The sequence below is a fragment of the Hypanus sabinus genome, chromosome 31 (assembly GCF_030144855.1).
Source record: "Hypanus sabinus isolate sHypSab1 chromosome 31, sHypSab1.hap1, whole genome shotgun sequence".
NCBI lineage: Eukaryota > Metazoa > Chordata > Chondrichthyes > Myliobatiformes > Dasyatidae > Hypanus > Hypanus sabinus.
Window position 1 is genome coordinate 33472249 of NC_082736.1, and position 23819 is coordinate 33496067.

The following is a 23819-nucleotide window of genomic DNA, read 5'->3' on the forward strand; positions in this document are numbered from 1 at the left end:
TCCCGGTCAGCACAGACTTTGCAAGCTGACGGACCTGCTCCTGCGACGTACTGTTCTACGAATTAACGAAATATTTGTTTTATTGGGAGATACAGCACGATTACACCCACGTGACCACTAACCCCGGTTAACCGGTACGTCTTGAGACTGCGGGGGGAAACTGGAGCACCCGGAAGAAACACACGCGGTCACGGGGACAGCAGCAGGAATCGAACCCGGGTCTAAAGCGTTGTGCTCTCAACCTCAGTGACACCCCGAAATGTTCAAAAGAGCCGTAGGTATGGATTCATTCCTTTTAATTCCAAACTTTGTATCAAACATTCCCAAATATACATGGAAATCTCAAAATGTGACATAGAAAAGTAACTCTCGGCAGTGCCCGACGCTGGGGGGTAATTTTTTACCCCGGGTTGCGACTGACAGGAACTTCATAGAGTCGCTGGCGACGGAGCAGATTGGAACTCAGTGGGTCAGGAAGGAGACGGACAGTCAACCGGACTGCTTGGAGACTCCTGGCCCGAACCGTCGACCGTCCACTTCCCGAGCTCGCCCGACATCTTGCCCCAGCGTCCGAGGTTTCTGCCGCCTCTGAGGAAGGACACAGCCTGGGCCGGAGGTGAGGGGTGGGGTGGAACCGAAATCTCGGGCTGGTATTCGTGGAGGGGGGGAGGACGCTGGTCTGCCTCCCTGCTCAACAGGGAGTGGGGCAGAGCAGGGGTGCAAGGGTTGTGGCAGGAGGGCAGCGGGGGGGGCAGTGAGAGAGAGGGGCGGTGGTTTGGAAATGGGGAATCCTACTGTGGAGCAGGGAGGGGGGGATAAGGTGAAGAGTGAAAGGAGTGAGGTGAGAGGGAAGGGAGTGGGGAAAAGTGAGTGGGGAAGAGGGGTAGGGAGTGGGGAGAGGGGAGGGGAGAGGGGGAGGGGAGAGGGGGAGGGGGAGAGGGAGGGGAGGGGAGAGGAGAGGGGAAGGGAGGGAATCACGGGAGCAGGTTGAAGGGGAGACAGGGTGGGAGGGGGTAGCGAGGGTCACTCTCCCCTCGCCTTCCCCCTCCACAGCCGCCAACTCACAGCAGCATGCGCAGCGAGTAGTCGGTGCGCGGCCAGCGTCTGGCGGCCCGGTTGGCTCGGCCGATCATGGGCAGCCTCTGGCCGTACCTGGAGGCCAGGCTGGGGCCCCGGTACAGGGGGAAGGTGGTCTGGAAGACCCGTCCTCGCACCCGGAGCCCCACCTGCCGGCCGGCGATGAGGAAGGTGGGGTGGCCCCGGCAGAGGGAGAGCCGGCTGCGCTGGAATGCCGCCCCTCCGCCCCGCGCCTGGGCCGGGTCCCGCTCGTGCGGGGCCTGGCGGGCCGACAGCGGCTTGGCGGCCAGGCCTGGCCGGTGAGGGGGCGGCCGGGGTCCCGAGGGGTCGGCGGAGGGACTCCCCTCCGGCCTGGGGCTGAGGGTCAGACTGAGGGTCAGCTGCGGCATCTTGCGGGGCGCCTCAGCCCCCTCTGGCGGGGGCTGGGCCCTCGGAGCCTCCCCGTCCCGTGCCATGGAGGGAGTCGGGGAGAGGGAGGGCGGAGGGACGGCCGAGGAGGACGGGGGCCCCAGGCCCGGCCCGGTGCCAAAGCGGAGCGACAGGCTGTCGCCAAAGAAGGAATAAAGGTGCCGGTAGAGGCAAGGCAGCGAGGAGGGGGGCGGAGGGGGCCGCGGCGGAGGGGATGAGGGGCCGGGGACCGCCTGCAGCAGGTGACTGGCCAGGCCGAAGCCGAAGTCGACGGGAGGGTCACGGGGCGGGCTCCCGGCCGGGGAGGTGGTGTCGGGGCCGGAGTCCGGGCCGGGGTACAGCCAGGCCTTAGCTCTCAGAAGCTTCTCCACGGCAACCTGATGGGTAGGGAGGAGGGACGAGGGAGAGAAAAGCTGAATCGGCAATGTGCAATTCACCCCCACACTGACCCCCCACAACCCTCCACCTCACCCCGACCCTCAGTCCCTGCTAACTGGGGCACCTCTGACCCCCTGGTTCCCATTCAAGTTCATGGACCCAGAGACCTGACCCTGAAGCCCACACCCCATCCCCGAGATGCAGAGGGGATACGCACCAGCATTGCCCCGTACACCTTATGTCCGTCAGCTTTCACCTGAGCATTCGAGACCGAGTTGTCGTCCAGCACTGCCTGGAGGTTTGGCCAGTAGGTAGAGAGCTGGGGGTAAAGGACCCTCTCTACTGCCTGGGGACACAACACAGCCTCTGTCAGAATACCACATCCCAAACACACAGCCCTCACCACCCTGCCCAGGGAGGGAGCAAGACGGGAGATAGACTGACACCGTGTGGAGGAAACCTCACTCTGTGTCTGGCCCCGGGAGCGTGAGATGGGACGGTGTGGAGGGAGATTCACTCTGTGTCTGACCCCGGGAGTGTGTGATGGGACGGTGTGGAGGGAGATTCACTCTGAGTCTGACCCCGAGAGTGTGTGATGGGACGGTGTGGAGGGAGATTCACTCTGTGTCTGACCCCGGGAGTGTGTGATGGGACGGTGTGGAGGGAGATTCACTCTGTGTCTGACCCCGAGAGTGTGTGATGGGACGGTGTGGAGGGAGATTCACTTTGTGTCTGACCCCGGGAGTGTGTGATGGGACGGTGTGGAGGAAACCTCACTCTGTGTCTGGCCCCAGTAGTGTGTGATGGCACGGTGTGGAGGGAGCTTCACTCTGTGTCTGATGCTGGGAGCGTGAGATGTCAATCGCAAAGACCCTGTGTTAGTCTCCTCCAGATCCCAAACTTACATCCCGTCCATCACCCTCCTTAAACTCCGCTGAGCATTTCAGTGGGAGAGGTCACTGGGGAGGGTCAGTCAAGAGGTCAGAGGTTAGTGAGAGGGATTTGGAGGAGGGTGAGAGGGAGTTAAAGGTTCAAGGCAGAAGGTCACAAGTGGTGGAGGGAATGATCGGAAGCGAAGTCACGGCCCACTCAAGCCCCTCACCTTCCAGCCGAGGGCGTTCAGCCCCACCAGTGCCCCGTAGTGCGAGCAGAGCGGTCGTACTGGGTCAATGAGCACCTTCTGCAGGGTCAGGAGGATCTGGTTGTAGAGCCCCCCGACTAAGTCACCGTGCCACCTGGTGGGTGGGGAGAGGGAGAGAGAGACACATGCAACCCGTCAGACTGAACCCAGAGCGAACTCACCCCCCCCCATCAGATCAAACCCACAGAGAGGAAGGAGTCAGAGGGGTTAGGAAAGGGAGGGAGAGGGAGGGATGGGGCAAGAGAGGAGCATATAGCACTGAAACAGGCCCTTTGACCCATCTCGACCAAGCTGCCTACTCCCATTGACCTGCACCAGGACCACAGCCCTCCGCACCCCTCCCGTCCATGTACCTATCCAAACTTCTCTTAAATGTTGAAATCGAGCTATCATCCACCATTTGTACCAGCAGCTCATTCCACACTCTGAGTGAAGAAGTTTCCCCTCACGTTCCCCTTAAACTTCTCACCTTTCACCCTTAACCCTTGACCTCTATTGTAGTCCCACCCAATCAGTGGAAAAGGCCTGCTTGCATTTACCCTATCTGTACCCCTCATAATTTTGTAGATCTCCGTCAAATCTCTCCTCAATCTTCTACATTCCAGGGAATAAAGTCCTGACCCTTTCGATCTTTCCCTGTAACTCGGGTCCTCCAGACCCGGCAACATCCTTGTAAATTTTCTCTGTGCTCTTTCAACCTTATTTACATCTTTCCTGTGTTACGAGTGCTGAAGAGACCTGATGGAAATGGGGTGAAGAGTTAACCATTCCCGCCCCCCCCCCCCCCCCAAGAACTATGAACTATGCTGCTACTGAGAGAGAGAGATGAAGCACAGAGACAGGGACATCTGCAACAGATAAGAGAGAGAGAGAGAGAGAGAGAGAGAGACATTGATTTATGTATTATGGCTTCTTCCTGGATTGTTTACCTTTCGCTACAAGGACATAACTTTGCTCGTTAACATTCCTAAGGAGACAGCAGGAGTGGCCTGATTTGATGGACATAGTCATTTTGAGTTGATGGATGGTTGATACCCCGTCAATGGGATAAAAGACAGGTGTGGGGAGACACCCCTCAGGCACACCAGTGGGCACTGACCGAGTGTTGTGCACCCTCAGGAAGGTGGGTGAAATTGTACCTGAAATTGTTATGGGAAACAGAGAAATGGCAGAGGAATTTAATGAGTACTTTAGATCTGTTTTCACTAAGGAAGACACAAGCAATCTCCCAGATGTATGGATGGGCCAAGGACATAGGGTAACAGAGGAAATGAAACAAATTGACATTTGGAAGGAAACGGTGATGAGTAGACTGATGGGACTGAAGGCTGACAAATCCCCAGGTCCAGATGGTCTGCACCCTAGGGTACTAAAGGAGGTGGCCCTGGAAATTGAGGATGCATTGGTAATCATTTTCCAATGTTCCTTAGATTCAGGATCAGTTCCTGAGGATTGGAGAATGGCTAATGTTATCCCACTTTTTAAGAAAGGAGGGAGGGAGAAAACAGAGAACTATTGACCTTTCAGCCTGACATCGGTGGTAGGGAAGATGCTAGAGTCCATTATTAAGGATGAAATAGTGGCATATCTAGATAGCAGTGATAGGATTGGGCCGAGCCAGCATGGATTTACCAAGGGTAAATCATGCTTATCTAATCTATTGGAGTTTTTCGAGGATGTAACCAGGAAGTTAGACGGGGGAGGTCCACTGGATGTAGTGTACCTCGATTTCCAGAAGGCATTTGATAAGGTCCCACATAGGAGATTGGTGGGTAAAATCAAAGCTCAAGGCATCGGGGGGGAAGACATTGACATGGACAGAAAACTGGTTGGCAGATAGAAAGCAAAGGGTAGCAGTGAATGGGTGTTTCTCGGAATGGCAGGTGGTGACTAGTGGGGTGCCACAGGGCTCGGTATTGGGACCACAGCTGTTTACAATTTACGTCAACGATTTGGATGAAGGCATTGAAAATAACATCAGCAAATTTGCTGATGATACTAAGCTGGGTGGCAGTGTGACATGTGATGAGGATGTTAGGAGAATTCAGGGTGACTTGGATAGGCTGGGTGAGTGGGCAGATACTTGGCAGATGGCATTTAATGTGAATAAGTATGAGGTTATCCACTTTGGGAGTAAGAACAGGAAGGCAGATTATTATCTGAATGGTGTAGAGTTAGGTAAGGGAGTCCTTGTTCATCAGTCACTGAAGGTGAATGAGCAAGTGCAACAGGCAGTGAAGAAGGCTAATGGAATGTTGGCCTTTTTTACAAAGGGAATTGAGTACAAGAGCAAGGAAATCCTCTTGCATTTGTACAGAGCCCTGGTGAGACCACACCTGGAGTATTGTGTACAGTTTTGGTCTCCAGGGTTAAAGAAGGACATCCTGGCTGTAGAGGAAGTGCAGCGTAGATTCACGAGGTTAATTCCTGGGATGTCTGGACTGTCTTGCGCAGAGAGGTTAGAGAGACTGCGCTGGAATTAAGGAGATTGAGAGGGGATCTGATTGAAACATATAAGATTATTAAGGGATTGGACAAGATAGAGGCAGGAAATATGTTCCAGATGCTGGGAGAGTCCAGTACCAGAGGGCATGGTTTGAGAATAAGGGGTAGGTCATTTAGGACAGAGTTAAGGAAAAACTTCTCCCAGAGAGTTGTGGGGGTCTGGAATGCACTGCCTCGGAAGGTAGAGGAGGCCAATTCTCTGGATGCTTTCAAGAAGGAGCTAGATAGGTATCTTATGGATAGGGGAATCAAGGGATATGGGGACAAGGCAGGAACCGGGTATTGATAAGAATTGATCAGCCACGATCTCAAAATGGCGGTGCAGGCTCGAAGGGCTGAATGGTTTGCTTCTGCACCTATTGTCTATTGTCTGTTGACCGGATTGGGAGATTGGTCACAAAGCTCACAGTGTGACAGCCGGGCCGGTGGGGACTTGTGTGTGCGTCCACTCTTGCCAGAGTGACGAGTCCACCACGGAAGAACGGTCTAGCCGAGGACAGAGGGGTCACAGCCGAATGACCACAATGGTACGACGGGATCAGAATACAACAGAAGATTCGCTGGCTGTAGCTGCTCAATCTCTTGCTCGCTTTCTCTCTCTCTCTCTCTCCAACAACTTACAACAACCACAACTACCTCAGCACACATGAACTGAACTCAATATTCTTCTATGACCATTCATTTACCCCTAGACATTGATAGAGCTTATTTATTATTGTTGATTATTACTCCTACACTTTTATGCTTATTATTGCTAACCTGTTTTATATGTATATTTGCATTTTTGATACTGTATTGTGTAGTTTACTAATAAACACTTTTAGTTTTTGGTACCACCAGACTCCAACGGATTCTTCTTTCTCTGCTGGCCTGTAAACCCAGTTACGGGGTACGTAACACCTGTCGGTCGGTGACCAAAACTGCCCACAATACTCCAAATTAGGCCTCACCAATGTCTTATACAACTTCAACATAACGTCCCACCTCCTGTGCTCAATAGTTTGATTTATGAAGGCCAACGTCCCGAAAAGCTTTCCACAGAACCGTAGAACATTACAGCACAGAAACAGGTCTTTTGGCCCTTCTTGGCTGTGCCGAACCATTTTTCTGCCTAGTCCCACTGACCTGCACCTGGGCCATATCCCTCCATACACCTCTCATCCATGTACCTGTCCAAGTTTTACTTAAATGTTAAAAGTGAGCCCGCATTTACCACTTCATCTGGCAGTTCCACACTCCCACCACTCTCTGTGTGAAGAAGCCCCCCCCCCCATGTTCCCTTTACACTTTTCCCCCTTCACCCTTAACCCATGACCTCTGGTTTTTTTCCTCCCCTGGCCTCAGTGGAGAAAGCCTGCTTGCATTCACTCTACCTATACCCATCATAATTTTATACACCTCTATCAAATCACCCCTCATTCTCCTCCGCTCCAGGGAATAAAGTTCTAACCTATTCCACCTTTCAGACCGTTTCTCCAACTGGTCCCGATCCCTCTGGATCACTGTCTTGGTATCATCTGCAAATTTGCTGATCCTGTTACCCACATTATCCATAATGGAGGGAGGGAGGAAGGGGAGGCCAGAGAGGAGGTAGGGAAGTGGGCATGTGGGGGGAAATGAGAGAGGGAGGGAGGGAAGGACAAGAGGAGGGGGAGTGGAGCCCTGGTTCCTCACCAGAAGATCTGCCTCAGCAGCAGGGCAGCGTAGTCTCGGAGGGTCCAGTGGTCGTTGAGGGGGTTGATGGAGGCGGCGAGCGGCTCCAGGATGCAGTACATAATGCTGGAGACCAGGCTGCGCAGGTACGAGCCCAAGTACAGGTACGGGTTGCAGATCAGGCTCTTCACGATGTGCAGGAGCCGGTTCAGCTGCTCCAGGTCGTGGCTCACCGACTTCACCTGGGAGGGGCCGGAGGAGGGGGCGGTGAGGGTGCGGCGCGCTCACGCGGGCCCGGGGCCCCTTCTGCCCGTCCACCTAAACCGATCCCCTTTCATTCCACCTCAGAGCCCCACCCAACGGTCCTGTCAGTTCCCCAAATGACAACAGGAGTAGGCCATTCGGCCCTTCGAGCCAGCACCGCCATTCAATGTGACCATGGCTGATCGTCCACAATCAGTACCCCGTTCCTGCCCTCTCCCCATATCCCTTGACTCCGCTATCTTTAAGAGCCCTATCTAACTCTCTCTTGAAAGCATCCAGAGAATTGGCCTCCACTGCCTTCTGAGGCAGAGCATTCCACAGATCCACAACTCTCTGGGTGTACAAGTTTTCCCTCAACTCCGTTCTAAATGGCCTACCCCTTATTCTTAAAGTGTGGCCTCTGGTTCTGGACTCGCCCAACATTGGGAACATGTTTCCTGCCTCTAGCGTGTCCAATCACTTAATAATCTTACATGTTTCAATCAGATACCCTCTCATCCTTCTAAATTCCAGTGTACACAAGCCCAGTCGCTCCAATCGTTCAACATATGACAGTCCTACCATCCCGGGAATCAACCTTGTGAACCTACGCTGCACTCCCTCAATAGCAAGAATGTCTTTCCTCAAATTTGGAGGCCGAAACTGAACACAATACTCCAGGTGTGGTCTCACCAGGGCCCTGTACAACTGCAGAAGGACCTCTTTGCTCCTATACTCAACTCCCCTTGTTATGAAGGCCAACATGCCATTAGCTTTCTTCACTACCTGCTGTACACACATGCTTACTTTCAGTGACTGACGACCCAGCGAACTGCACGTCATTGGGACATGGGAGGGAGACAGTCACAGGGAGAACGTACAGACTGCACACACACTCACACAGAGCTGAAGGTCGGGATCGAACCGGGTTCCCTGGAGACCAGAGACAGCGGCTCTAACTTCAGGAGGACAGGGTGGTGAAGTTGTCGTACGGTACGCTGGTCTTCGGCGGTCAGGGCACCGAGCTCAACGGTCAGCAAGTCACAGTGCAGCCTTAGCCAGGCCACATCCGGAGTTCTGTATCCAGTTCCGGTCACCCCGTTACAGGAACTGTGTGGAGGCTTTGGAGAGGGTGTGGATTAGAGAGGCTGGACAAACAGGGTGTGTTCTGTGGAGAAGCGGAGGCTGCGGACAGATCTGATAGAGGTTTGTGATTATGACAGTAGACAGTATTGTTTTCCCAGGGTTTAAGTGTTGAATACCAGAGGGCATGCATTTAAACTGAGGAGGGTAGATTTAGAGAGACACAAGAGACAAGTTTTTCCTACACAGTGAGTGGTGGGTGTGTGGGATGAGCTGCCAGGGGTGGGGGTGGAGGCAGATATGATCGAGGTGTTTAAGAGACTGTTAGACACATGAATGTGCAGGGAATGGAGGGAGATGGACCACGTGGAGGGAATGGAGGGAGATGGAGCACATGGAAGGAATGGACAGAGATGGACCATGTGCAGGGAATGGAGGGAGATGGAGCATGTGGAGGGAATGGAGGGAGTTGGAGCATGTGCAGGGAATGGAAAGAGATGGACCATGTGGAGGGAATGGAGAGAGATGGACCATGTGCAGGGAATGGAGAGAGATGGACCATGTGCAGGGAATGGAGGGAGATGGACCATGTGGAGGGAATGGAGAGAGATGGACCATGTGCAGGGAATGGAGGGATATGGACCATGTGCAGGGAATGGAGGGAGATGGACCATGTGCCGGGAATGGAAAGAGATGGACCATGTGCAGGGAATGGAGGGATATGGACCATGTGCAGGGAAAGATGGGAAATGGACCATGTGCAGGGAATGGAGGGAGATGGACCATGTGCCGGGAATGGAGGGAGATGGACCATGTGCAGGGAATGGAGGGAGATGGACCATGTGCAGGGAATGGAGGGAGATGGACCATGTGCCGGGAATGGAGGGAGATGGACCATGTGGAGGGAATGGAGGGAGATGGACCATGTGGAGGAAATGGAGGGAGATGGACCATGTGCGGGGAATGGAGGGAGATGGACCATGTGGAGGGAATGATGGGATATGGACCATGTGCAGGGAATGATGGGAGATGGACCATGTGGAGGGAATGGAGGGAGATGGACCATGTGCAGGGAATGGAGGGAGATGGACCATGTGCAGGGAAAGATGGGAAATGGACCATGTACAAGGAATGGAGGGAGATGGACCATGTGGAGGGAATGGAGGGAGATGGACCATGTGGAGGGAATGGAGGGATATGGACCATGTGCAGGGAAAGATGGGAAATGGACCATGTACAGGGAATGGAGGGAGATGGACATTGTGCAGGAAGGTGGAATTTAATTTAATTTTGGCACATGCTTCCCACCTAGATTTCTCTAAAGTGATCAGACCAGAGTTAAATAGATGTGCATTTCAGCTCTTTGGGCCAGAAGGACCTATTCTGCAAAATATCCCTAAATAAAATCTTAAAAAATAAATTAAATCTAAGAGTTCTTAACTGTCTCCACCACCACCCCTGGCAGGGTGTTCCACACACCCGCCACTCTCTGGGTAAAATACCTACCTCTGACATCCCCCGCCCCCCATACTTTCTCCAGGCACCTTTCACCGAAGGAGGTACAGGAGCATCAGGACCGGCACAGTCAGACTGGGTAACAGCTTCCTCCCCCAGGCTGTGAGACTGACGAACACCCCGCCACCACGAGGTCTCATCACCAGGACAGCGAGCCGTTTCCTGTGGATCTGTGCTGCATACTGCATGCATTTCCAATCATATTTTATTAACTTATCTGCGGTAATATCTTGCCGTGTGTGATGAACGTTTTGTGGGTGCACCGTTGTCCGGAGGGATGTTGCTTCGTTTGGTTGTACATGTGTACAGTCGGATGACCATAAACTCGAACCTGAGTCAAACCCCCTGGTATTAGCCATTCCCACCCTGGGGAAAAGTCTCCAACTGTCCACTCGATCTGTGCCTTTTAACATCTTGTACACCTCTGCCAGGTCTCCTTCACTCCAGAGAGATAAGCCCCGACTCACTCAACCTACTCTTACAAGATGTTCTCCAATCCAGGCAGCATCCTGGTCAATCTCCCCTGCACCCTCGCTGAAGCCTCCACACCCTTCCTATAGTGAGGCGAGCAGAACTCAATGCGATACTCCAAGCCACAAAGACCAGATGCTGGAGATCTTGAAAACACACATAAAGTGCTTGACGAGCTCAGCAGGTTTGTCAGCCCTGATGGAGGGGAATAAGCGGTCAATGTTTCCAGTAGAAGTGGTAGAGGCAGGTTCGGTATTGTCATTTAAAGTAAAATTGGACAGGTATATGGACAGGAAAGGAATGGAGGGTTATGGGCTGAGTGCGGGCCAGTGGGACTAGGTGAGAGTAAGCGTTGGGCACGGACTAGAAGGGCCGAGATGGCCTGTTTCCGTGCTGTAATTGTGATATGGGTCAGTGGGACTAGGTGAGAGTGGGCGTTCAGCACGGACCAGAAGGGCCGAGATGGCCTGTTTCCGTGCTGTAATCGTTATATGGTTATATGGGCCAGTGGGACTAGGTGAGAGTAAGCGTTCGGCACGGACTAGAAGGGCCGAGATGGCCTGTTTCCATGCTGTAATCGTTATATGGTTATATGGGCCAGTGGGACTAGGTGAGAGTAAGCGTTGGGCACGGACTAGAAGGGCCGAGTTGGCCTGTTTCCGTGCTGTAATCGTTATATGGTTATATGGGCCAGTGGGACTAGGTGAGAGTAAGCGTTCGGCACAGACTAGAAGGGCCGAGATGGCCTGTTTCCGTGTGTAATCGTTATATGGCTTCGGGCAGAGACCCCTCATCAGGGCTGGTAAGGAAGGGGCTGGTGGGGGGGTGAGAAGCCACAATAAGAGGTGGAGGGAGAGGAGTACAAGCTGACAGGTGGAGGGGGGGGGGAATGAAGTAAGAAACTGGGAGGTGATAGGTGGGAGAGGTGAAGGAGGAGGAATCTAATGGGAGAGCGGACCAGCGGAGGGGAACAAGAGGGAGGTGATGGGAGAGGGGAACGGAAAAGGAGAAGAGTGGGAGTGAGCAGAAATTACCAAAGGTTAGAGAGATCGAAGCTGATACCCGGGCGGAACTGGTAGAGAGGGAGCACCATACGGTCGTGGAGAGGAGCCACAGCTAAAGGCAAAGAGCGAGAGACCAGGATCATACCTACCCCACTGACCACGTACACAAAGTAGGGCAGTAGAGCAGCAATCTTCGAATTCGACTGCAGGTCCTGAAGAGCCACCTAGGCAGGGAAGATCGAGAGAGAATTCAGGGGTCAGACACAGAGAGAAACTCCCTCCACACCGTCCCATCACACACTGCCGGGGTCAGACACAGAGTGAAGCTCCCTCCACACCGTCCCATCACACACTCCCGGGGTCAGACACAGAGTGAAGCTCCCTCCACACCGTCCCATCACACACTCCCGGGGTCAGACACAGAGTGAATCTCCCACCACACCGTCCCATCACTCACTCCCGGGGTCAGACACAGAGTGAATCTCCCTCCACACCGTCCCATCACTCACTCCCGGGGTCAGACAGAGTGAATCTCCCTCCACACCGTCCCATCACACACTCCCGGGGTCAGACACAGAGTGAATCTCCCTCCACATCGTCCCATCACACACTCCCGGGGTCAGACAGAGTGAATCTCCCTCCACACTGTCCCATCACACACTCCCGGGGTCAGACACAGAGTGAATCTCCCTCCGCACCGTCCCATCACACACTCCCGGGGTCAGACAGAGTGAATCTCCCTCCACACCGTCTCATCACACACTCCCGGGGTCAGACACAGAGTGAATCTCCCTCCGCACCGTCCCATCACACACTCCCGGGGTCAGACACAGAGTGAATCTCCCTCCACACCGTCCCATCACACACTCCCGGGGTCAGACACAGAGTGAAGCTCCCTCCACACCGTCCCATCACACACTCCCGGGGTCAGACACAGAGTGAATCTCCCACCACACCGTCCCATCACTCACTCCCGGGGTCAGACACAGAGTGAATCTCCCTCCACACCGTCCCATCACTCACTCCCGGGGTCAGACAGAGTGAATCTCCCTCCACACCGTCCCATCACACACTCCCGGGGTCAGACAGAGTGAATCTCCCTCCACACCGTCCCATCACACACTCCCGGGGTCAGACACAGAGTGAAGCTCCCTCCACACCGTCCCATCACACACTCCCGGGGTCAGACACAGAGTGAATCTCCCTCCACATCGTCCCATCACACACTCCCGGGGTCAGACAGAGTGAATCTCCCTCCACACTGTCCCATCACACACTCCCGGGGTCAGACACAGAGTGAATCTCCCTCCGCACCGTCCCATCACACACTCCCGGGGTCAGACAGAGTGAATCTCCCTCCACACCGTCCCATCACACACTCCCGGGGTCAGACACAGAGTGAATCTCCCTCCACACCGTCCCATCACACACTCCCGGGGTCAGACACAGAGTAAATCTCTCTCCACACCGTCCCATCACACACTCCCGGGGTCAGACACAGAGTGAAACTCCCTCCACACCGTCCCATCACACACTCCTGGGGTCAGAAACAGAGTGAATCTCCCTCCACACCGTCCCATCACACACTCCCGGGGTCAGACACAAAGTGAAGCTCTCTCTACACCGAACCATCACACACTCCTGGGGTCAGACACAGAGTGAAGCTCCCTCCACACCGTCCCATCACACACTCCCGGGGTCAGACACAGAGTGAAGCTCCCTCCACACCGTCCCATCACACACTCCCGGGGTCAGACACGGAGTGACCCTCCCTCCACACCGTCCCATCACACACTCCCGGGGTCAGACACGGAGTGAAGCTCCCTCCACATCGTCCCATCACACACTCCCGGGGTCAGACACAGAGTGAATTTCCCTCCACACCGTCCCATCACACACTCCCGGGGTCAGACACAGAGTGAATCTCCCTCCACACCGTCCCATCTCACGCTCCCGGGGCCAGACACAGAGTGAAGCTCCCTCCACACCGTCCCATCACACACTCCCGGGGTCAGACACGGAGTGACCCTCCCTCCACACCGTCCCATCACACACTCCCGGGGTCAGACACGGAGTGAAGCTCCCTCCACATCGTCCCATCACACACTCCCGGGGTCAGACACAGAGTGAATCTCCCTCTGAGCATTTCCGCAGACATGGGCATTAATACTTAGACCATGAAAAAGGGTCTAGTGCTTTCCCAGTGTCTATGACAAACTGGGGCTCCAGCTGCTTCAAGAATTGAATATAAACGATGCTTCGATGACAAACTCGGTCATCTTCATCAGGGATGATGTCTTACATCGAGTCCAGTAGAACTTATACCCCCCTGGTCCATTTCTCCTGATTGGTTAGCCCTCATCCAATCAGGATACCGCTCTCCCGCCTGGTTTACAATCGAAGACCACTGATACATTCACAGATCAGTCCCGATCGATCAGGCCGTCCTCACCCTCATGAGGCGGTGGTCGTCGCCCAGCACGGCCCTGGTGACTTGCTGGTAGTATTTCGTCAGGTCATCCGAGAGGGAGGAGACGGCCGTCGGCACTGAGCGGGATGAAGCAGGGGGTATCACTGAGACAGAGCCTCGCCCCCACCCTCAGAGATCCTCCCCCCACTGAGACAGAGTCCCACCCCTCACCCCCAGAGATCATCCCTCACCCCACAGTCCCGTCCCTCACCCCCAGAGATCATCCCTCACCCCACAGTCCCGTCCCTCACCCTCAGAGATCCTCACCCCACAGTCCCGTCCCTCACCCCCAGAGATCCTCACCCCACAGTCCCGTCCCTCACCCTCAAAGATCCTCACCCCACAGTCCTGTCCCTCACCCCCAGAGATCCTCACCCCACAGTCCCGTCCCTCACCCCCAGAGATCCTCACCCCACAGTCCTGTCTCTCACCCTCAGATCCTCAGCCCACAGTCCCGTCCCTCACCCCACTGAGACAAGAGCCCCTCCTCTCACCCTTAGAGCTCTCCACCCCTCGGGGACATTTAGCGTAGTGATAATTACAACTGGATCAGTAATCCAGAGACACAGTTATAGGCTGGTGCCGTGAGTTCGAATCCCACCCCAGCAGATGGTGGATTTCAATTCAATAAAACTATCTGGTGACCATTGTCAGAAAAACTCATCGGGTCCACGTCCTTCAGGGCATAATCCTGCCGTCCTCCCCTGTGACTCCAGACCCACAGCAACATGGTTTACTCCTAAAGACAGGGAGGGGCAATAAGTAGCTTAGCTTAGCTAGCCCAGCCCATGTTTAAAAGAGACTCTCCACAGGTCCCCAGTCCCCAGTGATCCCCCAATACCCTCTCCTGCATTCCCAGGGAATCCGCTGCCTCTCAGGGAATTCCTACCCCCCCCGTCCCCCTACACCCTCTGCAGCCTCCACTCGCCCTGTCCCTCCCCCACTCTTTGCCCCCTACCCACAGCCTCCCCTCGCCCCCATCCTCGTCACCGTTACAGCAAAGCCCCCTATGTGGAACGGGGTGGGGAGGGGGGTTGGGGGGCCTCGAGCTGGCTGGGTGGGTGGGAGGGGAGAGGAAGGATGGGGAAAGGGAAGAACTCACCCACTCCCTGAGCCTCCTCGTTGCCTTTACTGTCCAAGTACGAGATCTGAACTTGAGGCACAAGGATGGAGAAGAACGTCAGAGGAAACTCACCAACATCCCTCCCCACCCCTCCCACACCCCCTCCCTGTCCCTTCCCATCCCTTCCCCACCCCTCCCTGACCCTCCCCACCCCTCCACGTCTACATCCCTCCTCTCCCAACACGCTCCATCCACCCACTCGTCCCAACACCCTCGTGTCAGAGTACCACCCCTCCCCGTCCCTCCCCCACCCCCTCCCTGTCCCTTCCTATCCCTCCCCCACCCCTCCCCGTCCCTTCCCACCTATTCCCTGACCCTCCCCACCCCTCCACGTCTACATCCCTCCTTTCCCAACCCGTTCCATCCACCCACTCGTCCCAACACCCTCGTGTCAGAGTACCACCCCTCCCCGTCCCTCCCCCACCCCCTCCCTGTCCCTTCCTATCCCTCCCCCACCCCACCCCGTCCCTTCCCACCCCCTTCCTGTCCCTTCCTATCCCTCCCCCACCCCTCCCCGTCCCTTCCCACCCCTCCACGTCTACATCCCTCCTCTCCCAACCCGCTCCATCCACCCATTCGTCCCAACTCTCCACACCCTCATGTCAGAGTACTACCCCTCCCTGTCCCTCCCCCACCCCCTCCATCCCTCCCACACTCCTTCCCCGCCCCTACCGCGGATGGTGGTCTCAGCACAGCCCTTCAGGATGTTGGTGGCGAGGGCCAGCTCCAGCAGGTTCACCTCTCGGTCCTCGGGCACGAGCAGCTCACCGTCTCGCAGCCCGCGGAACGGCAGCCCGTCGGCCGCCCCGTATCCGCACACCGGCTGCAGGCAGGGCACAGAGAGGGCGAGGGTCAGTACGCAGGCTGAGGGACGGTCGGTGGGTAGGGCAGGTCGAGCCACGATACAGAGGGATGCTGGGGTAGAGGTGACTGTGTCAGGCCTGGGGGAGGGGTGTCGGGTCAGCATCCAGAACGGGGGAGGGGGCGTGAGGGGCAGAAGAACAGGAAGGTGGGGGGCTGAGCGGGGGTCACCGGTAAGGAGGGAAGTGGGAGGGGTGTAAGACAGGAGGGAGTGGCAAGAGGCGAGAGAGAAGAGGGGAGCGTAAGGAGCTGGGGAAAGCGGGTGAAAAGGTGGAAAGAGGAGGGGGAGGGAGATACCTCACCTCGACATTGGCCCAGCGCAAGGCGCGGTTGAAGTCCTCGGTGGTGAGTTTCCTGCGCCGGGCGTGTTTCATGAACTGGGCGCTGTTCTGCGAGGGAGAGGCACAGTGAGGGGACAGTGTGGCAGAGACACACCCCTCCCCTCTCTCCCCCTCCACCCTCACCACCTCCCCCACCCAGTTCCTCAGGAAGAGGGAGGGGTGGGGTTTTTGTTGGTTTGACCCCCTCGCCCTCCCCAGACCCAGACTCAGACCTGCGCCACCTCACGCAGCCGGTAGCAGACGTCCTCGGACAGCAGGGCCGCCACCTCGTCGCCGAGCTCCAGCCCCGCGCTCTCCGCCATCAGCTTCACCGACTCGCGGGGCACCTCGGCAAACCGGCGCTCCTCCCGCTCCGACATCCTGCCCTAGTAACCCGGTTCAACTACCGCTTAACCAATCTGTGAACCAGCTCAACTATCACTTAACTCACTCATTAACAGACTTATCTACCACTTAACTCACTCATTGATAGACATAACTACCATTTAACCAGCTCAACTACCACTTAAACCCACCTGTACCCAGGCTCAACCACCATTTAACCTGTCCATAAAACAGCTTAACGACCACTTAATCTGTACACAACAGGGCTCAAATTACAGATTAACCCACTCACAACCAGGATCAACTACTAGATAACTAAGCTTAACTCAAAACCCATTCACAACCTGGTTCAACTGCTGGTTAACCCATCTGCAACCTGCTGCCACTATCACGCAGACTCCTGACCGTGTCTGGTTTCTGCCCCCACTGATTAATGATAGCCAGGCCCCATGCTGCCTGGTTACCAATCCACTCCCATTAACTAATAATAACCACGCTCTGACTAACCAACTTCCACCAACACAGGTCAGTAAACCCTGAATAGTTTACCCCCCCCCCCGCAAAGATTGTAACTGGCTAATCACAATCCTTCATTTAACTAGTAACAACCAATCCTCCACCAGCTGCTAACGACAAGAATTTGGTTTAACAATCCCTTTCCCTAACTAGTTATAACAAAGCTTTTTACTACCTCCTACTAGCAATAACCTTAACCAGCTCTCACTAACTAGCAATACCTCTCCTAACACTGCCTACCACTCACCCCTCCCTCCTCCGTACTAACTACTAGTAATCACCCCTTAACCAGTTCTTAACCAACATCCCGCTTTCCCTCAGCGGGGAAAGTCAACTGCTTCCGGTTTGCAATCCGACCAATCGGCGCGCGGCGCCTGTGGCGTGGGCGGGACTCGCCGGACCGCTCTGATTGGCGGAAACCGATGACCATCAAGCGCACGTGTGTGGGGCGCGGAAGCCGGGCGGTCACGTCGAGGGGTAGCTGTCGGCCAGATTTAAAGGGGCCGCGTCCTCTGGTGTTGGGGGATGGGGGTGGTGGAGGGGCAGATGGTGATTGAGCTGTGCCCAGCCAGACGGTCACGAGTGCAGAGAGTGTCAAACAGGATTGTGTCTGTGATACCTCATTAACACTGTCACCACCACCCCCAGAGTCTTTTACCCTCACTTGACCTTTTAACCTGCACAATTCCCATTTGCCCCCACGCTGAGATTTACTGGACTAATACCCACTAGAGCGGGTGGGGGCTTTTATATGCAACAGGCTAGAAATTCAAAAAGCTGGGGTGGGGAGTATGATTGAAACACAAGATCAGGTCAACTTTATTGTCATTTAACCGTATACGTGTATACCGACAAACGAGACAATGCTTTTCCGGACCAGGGTGTAAAGCGCAGAGGTACACATAACACAGGATAACTTATGAAGGCAAGGATAAAATCTGCACATCAATCACACGTATATTACAAACTAAAGTGCGTTAATGTCAAATATTGTGAAGTACGGAGTAGATGAACCAGTGACATTTCGAATGCGATGCGGCAGGGAGTTCAGGAGCCTGATGTCCTGGGGGAAGAAACTGTTTCCCATCCCGACCGTTCCTGTCTTTGTGCATCGGAGTCTCCTGCCCGAGGGTAGGAAGTCAGAGAGGATGCTGGACGGACGGGTGGGATCCTGGATAATACTCGGTGCCCTGCGTACGCAGCACTCCTGATAAATGTCCCCGATGGACGGTAGAGAGACCCCTATGATCCTCTCACCTTCCAAGATCCAGAGGATTCTTGACAGGGGGGGGCAACATTGAGAGGGGTTTCCTCTGGTGGGAGAAATGGCCACTGTTGGGGAGGGGGGTGTCACTCATTGAAGAGTAACACACACACAGATTGCTGGAGGAACTCAGCAGACCAGGCAGCATCTCTTATTACAGTGCATTTTACTATCATATTAAATTTCAAAATCATGTTAGCATAATTTCAGAATTATTATCAAAGAAAATTCCACCTGCAAGGCAACAAAGGTTACGTGTGTGGGAGCATTTCGGTTCGTGTGTGGCCATGCACCCATACAGCTGAGAGGGGTCAGACATAATAACAGTGTTACACAAACTGTGTGCTGCCCCTGTGTCCTCTGGTCCTAGACTCCCCCACTATAGAAACATCCTCTCCACGTCCACTCTATCTGTGACCTCTGGTCCTAGACTCCCCCACTATAGGAAACATCCTCTCCACGTCCACTCTATCAGTGTCCTCTGGTCCTAGACTCCCCCACTATAGGAAACATCCTCTCCACATCCACTCTATCTGTGTCCTCTGGTCCTAGACTCCCCCACTATAGGAAACATCCTCTGCACATCCACTCTAACTGGCCTTTCAAGATTCTACATCAGACATAGGTGCAGAATTAGACCATTCAGCCCATTGAGTCTGCTCCACCATTCCATCATGGCTGAGTGTGTGTGTATATGTTTCTGTGAGTGTGTGTGTTTCAGTTCATATAATGCTGATCACTCGGCGTCCATGCAGACACCATCCACTGCCTTGCCTTCATCCACTTCCCTGGTAACTTCCTCAAAAACAAATCCTCCATAAAATGGGTTAGACAGGACCTACCACGCACAAAGTCACGCTGGCTATCCTGAACCAGCCCCTCCAGGCTCGCTGTGCTACAAGATCCTGATTTACTCTAAATGGCCAAGGACCTCAGCTGCAGCCTCCAGTTCACAGTCTCGATGTAAAATCAGTGCTCCAGGTGAGGCTCGAACTCACAACCTCGGCATTGCTCGCTGCCCGCACTGCTGTATAAGTACCGCGCGCTAACCGATTGCGCCACTGGAGCCCACACGGGGAAGGAGAATCCGAGCGGCCGGTTTCCCCCGTTCCGGACATCCGCGACTGACCAATGGAGGTTTCTTTTAAAAACACACAATGTGCCAGAGGAACTGAGTGAGTGAGGCGGCATTTGCGGAGGTGTGTGTGTCTGTGAGTGTGTGTGTGTATCTGTGTCTATATGTGTCTGTGAGTGTGTGTGTGTATCTGTGTCTATATGTGTGTGTCTGTGAGTGTGTGTGTGTATCTGTGTCTATATGTGTGTGTCTGTGAGTGTGTGTGTGTATCTGTGTCTATATGTGTGTGTCTGTGTGTGTGTGTATCTGTGTCTATATGTGTGTGTCTGTGTGTGTGTATCTGCGTCTATGTGTCTGTCTGTGAGTGTGTGTGTGTATCTGTGTCTATATGTGTGTGTCTGTGTGTGTGTATCTGCGTCTATATGTGTGTGTCTGTGTGTGTGTATCTGCGTCTATGTGTGTGTGTCTGTGAGTGTGTGTGTGTGTGTGTATCTGTGTCTATATGTGTGTCTGTGTGTGTGTGTGTATCTGTGTCTATATGTGTGTGTCTGTGAGTGTGTGTATCTGTGTCTATATGTGTGTGTCTGTGAGTGTGTGTGTGTATCTGTGTCTATATGTGTGTGTGTGTGTGTGTATCTGCGTCTATATGTGTGTCTGTGAGTGTGTGTGTGTGTGTGTGTATCTGTGTCTATGTGTGTGTGTGTATCTGTGTCTATATGTGTGTGTCTGTGAGTGTGTGTGTGTGTGTGTATCTGTGTCTATGTGTGTGTCTGTGAGTGTGTGTGTATGTGTCTATATGTGTGTCTGTGTGTGTGTGTGTGTGTGTGTGTGTATCTGCATCTATGTGTATCTGTCTATATGTGTGTGTCTGTGAGTGTGTGTGTATATCTGTGTCTATATGTGTGTCTGTGTGTGTGTATCTGCGTCTATGTGTGTCTGTGTGTGTGTATATGTGACTATATGTGTGTCCGTGAGTGTGTGCGTGTCCCCTCCGCCATCAGATTTTTGAATGGACGGTGAAACTATAAACCCTACATTAGTAACTTCCCCCTCTCTGCAATTCTTATTTAATTTAATTTTATACACACACGCACGCACTGTAACTAATAGTTTTAATAAAGAGATTCAGAAAGGGAGAGAGAGACGGACAGAAACTCACAGGGGGAGAGGGGAGGGGAGGGGAAGGGGGCAGCGAGAAATGAACTGTGGCTCTGCTTCTCGCCTACCCTCACCCCCGTCACCCCGCCGATACACGACACCACCCGGTAAAACTAGAGCCCGAGTCGGGTCTCGATCGTGACCTGGGAACCCGGGGGCTGCTGCGGGCGGACCAACCAACACGACACGTTCAGGCATCACCCAGTCACAGGAAGAGTGAAGCTACCTCTGTGACCCACACCCAACCGGTGATACACACACACAGAGTCTATCTCTCTCTCTCTCTCTCTCTCTCTCTCTCTCTCTCTCTCTCTCACACACACACTCTCTCTCTCTCACGCTCACACACACAGTCTCTCTCACACACACACAGTCTATCTCTCTCTCTCTCTCACACACACACACAGTCTATCTCTCTCTCTCTCACACACACACACACACACAGTCTCTCTCACACACACCTCTCTCTCTCACACACACACAGTCTATCTCTCTCTCTCTCTCACACACACACACACAGTCTATCTCTCTCTCTCACACACACACACACACTCTCTCTCACACACACCTCTCTCTCTCTCTCACACACACACACAGTCTATCTCACACACACCTCTCTCTCTCACACACACACAGTCTATCTCTCTCTCTCACACACACACTCTCTCACACACACCTCTCTCTCTCTCTCACACACACAGTCTATCTCTCTCTCACACACACACACTCTCTCACACACCTCTCTCTCTCTCTCTCTCTCTCACACACACTCTCTCTCACACACACACTCTCACACACACTCTCTCTCACACACACCTCTCTCTCACACACACCTCTCTCTCACACACACCTCTCTCTCACACACACGCAGAGTCTATCTCTCACACACTCTCTCTCACACACACACAGTCTATCTCTCACACACACCTCTATCTCTCACACACACACACACACGCAGAGTCTATCTCTCACACACACCTCTCTCTCTCTCACACACACACCGTCTATCTCTCACACACACCTCTCTCTCTCACACACACACACACACACAGTCTATCTCTCACACACACACACACAGTCTCTCTCTCACACACACACCTCTCTCTCTCTCACACACACACCGTCTATCTCTCTCTCTCTCTCTCTCTCACACACACACACACACACACGCAGAGTCTATCTCTCACACACACACACACACAGTCTCTCTCTCACACACACACCTCTCTCTCTCTCACACACACACACCGTCTATCTCTCTCTCTCTCTCTCTCTCTCTCTCACACACACACACACACACAAAGTTCCGGGTGTCAGGGGTCATGAGGTGAGTGAAGTCACCATAACTAGACAGATGAGAAATTGAAAGATCTTTCGGTAGATGCCACCAGGACCAGATGTCCAGGGTTCTGAAAGAGGTGGCTAAAGAGATTGTGGAGATGATCTTTTAAGAATCACTAGATTCTGGGATGGTTCCGGAAGACGGGAAAATCGGAAACGTCACCACTCTTTAAGAAGGGAGAGAGACAGAAGAAAGGGAACTACAGGCCAGTTAGTCTGACCTCAGTGTTGGGAAGACATTGGGGTCGATTATTAAGGATGGGTTCTCAGGGTACTTGGAGGCTCATGATAAAATAGGCCGAAGTCAGCACGGTCTCCTCAAGGGAGGATCTTGCCTGACAAATCTGTTGGGATTCTTTGAAGAAATAACAAGCAGGATAGACAAAGGAGAATCGGTTGTTGCCATGCACTTGCATTTTCAGAAGGCTTTTGATAAGCTGCCACACACGAAGCTGCTTTCCATGGTTTTACAGTGGCTGATTGGCAGGAGGCGGAGAGTGGGAATAGAGGGAGCCTCTTCTGGCTGGCTGCCGGCGAATAGCGGAGGCAGTTCTTTAAATATTTGAGGCAGAGCTTGATAGATTCTTGATTACTCGGTGTATGAAGGGATACGGGGAGACAGCAGGAGATCGGGGCTGAGAGAGAAAATGGATCAGCCATGATGAAATGGCGGAGCAGATTTGATGGGCCAAATGGCCTAATTCTGTTCCTATATTTTATGGTCTTATTGACACACACACATACACATTGACACACTGACACATATTTACACACAACCATTGACACACTGACACATATTGACACACACATACACATTGACACACTGACACACACACTGACCATATTGACACAGACCCATTGACACACTGACAATATTGACACACACACATACACATTGACACACTGACACATATTTACACACAACCATTGACACACTGACACATATTGACACACACATACACATTGACACACTGACACACACACTGACCATATTGACACAGACCCATTGACACACTGACACACACACTGACCATATTGACACAGACCCATTGACACACTGACAATATTGACACACACACACCCATTGACACACTGACACATATTTACACACAACCAGTGATACACTGACACATTGACACACACACACCCATTGACACACTGACACATATTGACACTGACACACTGACACACACACTGACAATATTGACACAGACCCATTGACACACTGACACATTGACACACACACACCCATTGACACACTGACACATATTGACACAGACACACATACACATTGACACACTGACACACACACTGACCATATTGACACATACACATTGACACACTGACACATATTTACACACAACCATTGACACACTGACACATATTGACACAGACACACATACACATTGACACACTGACACACACACTGACCATATTGACACAGACCCATTGACACACTGACAATATTGACACACACACAACCATTGACACACTGACACATATTGACACAGATACACACACATTGACACACTGACTAGCTCACAGTTTTATTTTATTTCAACATTCAGCATAAAACAAGACATGCCACTCAACAACCCCCTCATTTAACTCTAGCCTAACCACAGGAGAATTTACAATGACTGATTCACCTACCGACCGGGATGTCTTGGGACTGTGGGAGGAAACCCAGAGCACCTGGAGGGAACCCAGAGCACCCGGAGGAAACCCACACCCTCACCGGGAAGAAACATTGACGCACTGTCTGACACACCTATCAACACAAAATGCAGCTCATTTCACTGACACACATACATTCAAACCAACACGAGTCCACGTGCACAGTCACACTCACTTTCACTCTCAAACAC

At 53.3% G+C, this 23819-nt stretch overlaps 1 protein-coding gene and 1 non-coding gene across 2 annotated transcripts; both read right to left on the reverse strand.

Annotated features, from left to right (window-relative positions):
- Nucleotides 1–279: 279 nt before the first annotated feature.
- taf6l (TAF6-like RNA polymerase II, p300/CBP-associated factor (PCAF)-associated factor) lies at nt 280–17450 on the reverse strand. Its single transcript, XM_059955385.1, has 10 exons — nt 16486–17450; nt 16235–16321; nt 15744–15894; nt 15051–15101; nt 13931–14025; nt 11628–11702; nt 7184–7404; nt 2966–3098; nt 2081–2209; nt 280–1862 (listed from the first exon to the last, which is right to left on the reverse strand). The coding sequence occupies exons 1-10, from the start codon at nt 16630–16632 to the stop codon at nt 1062–1064; spliced, it is 1890 nt and encodes a 629-aa protein (XP_059811368.1). The 5' UTR covers nt 16633–17450; the 3' UTR covers nt 280–1061.
- Nucleotides 17451–19350: 1900 nt separating this feature from the next.
- On the reverse strand, nt 19351–19445 carry trnai-uau (transfer RNA isoleucine (anticodon UAU)). Its single transcript has 2 exons — nt 19408–19445; nt 19351–19386 (listed from the first exon to the last, which is right to left on the reverse strand). It is a non-coding gene; the product is annotated as a tRNA-Ile (tRNA).
- Between the last annotated feature and the right edge of the window lie 4374 nt (nt 19446–23819).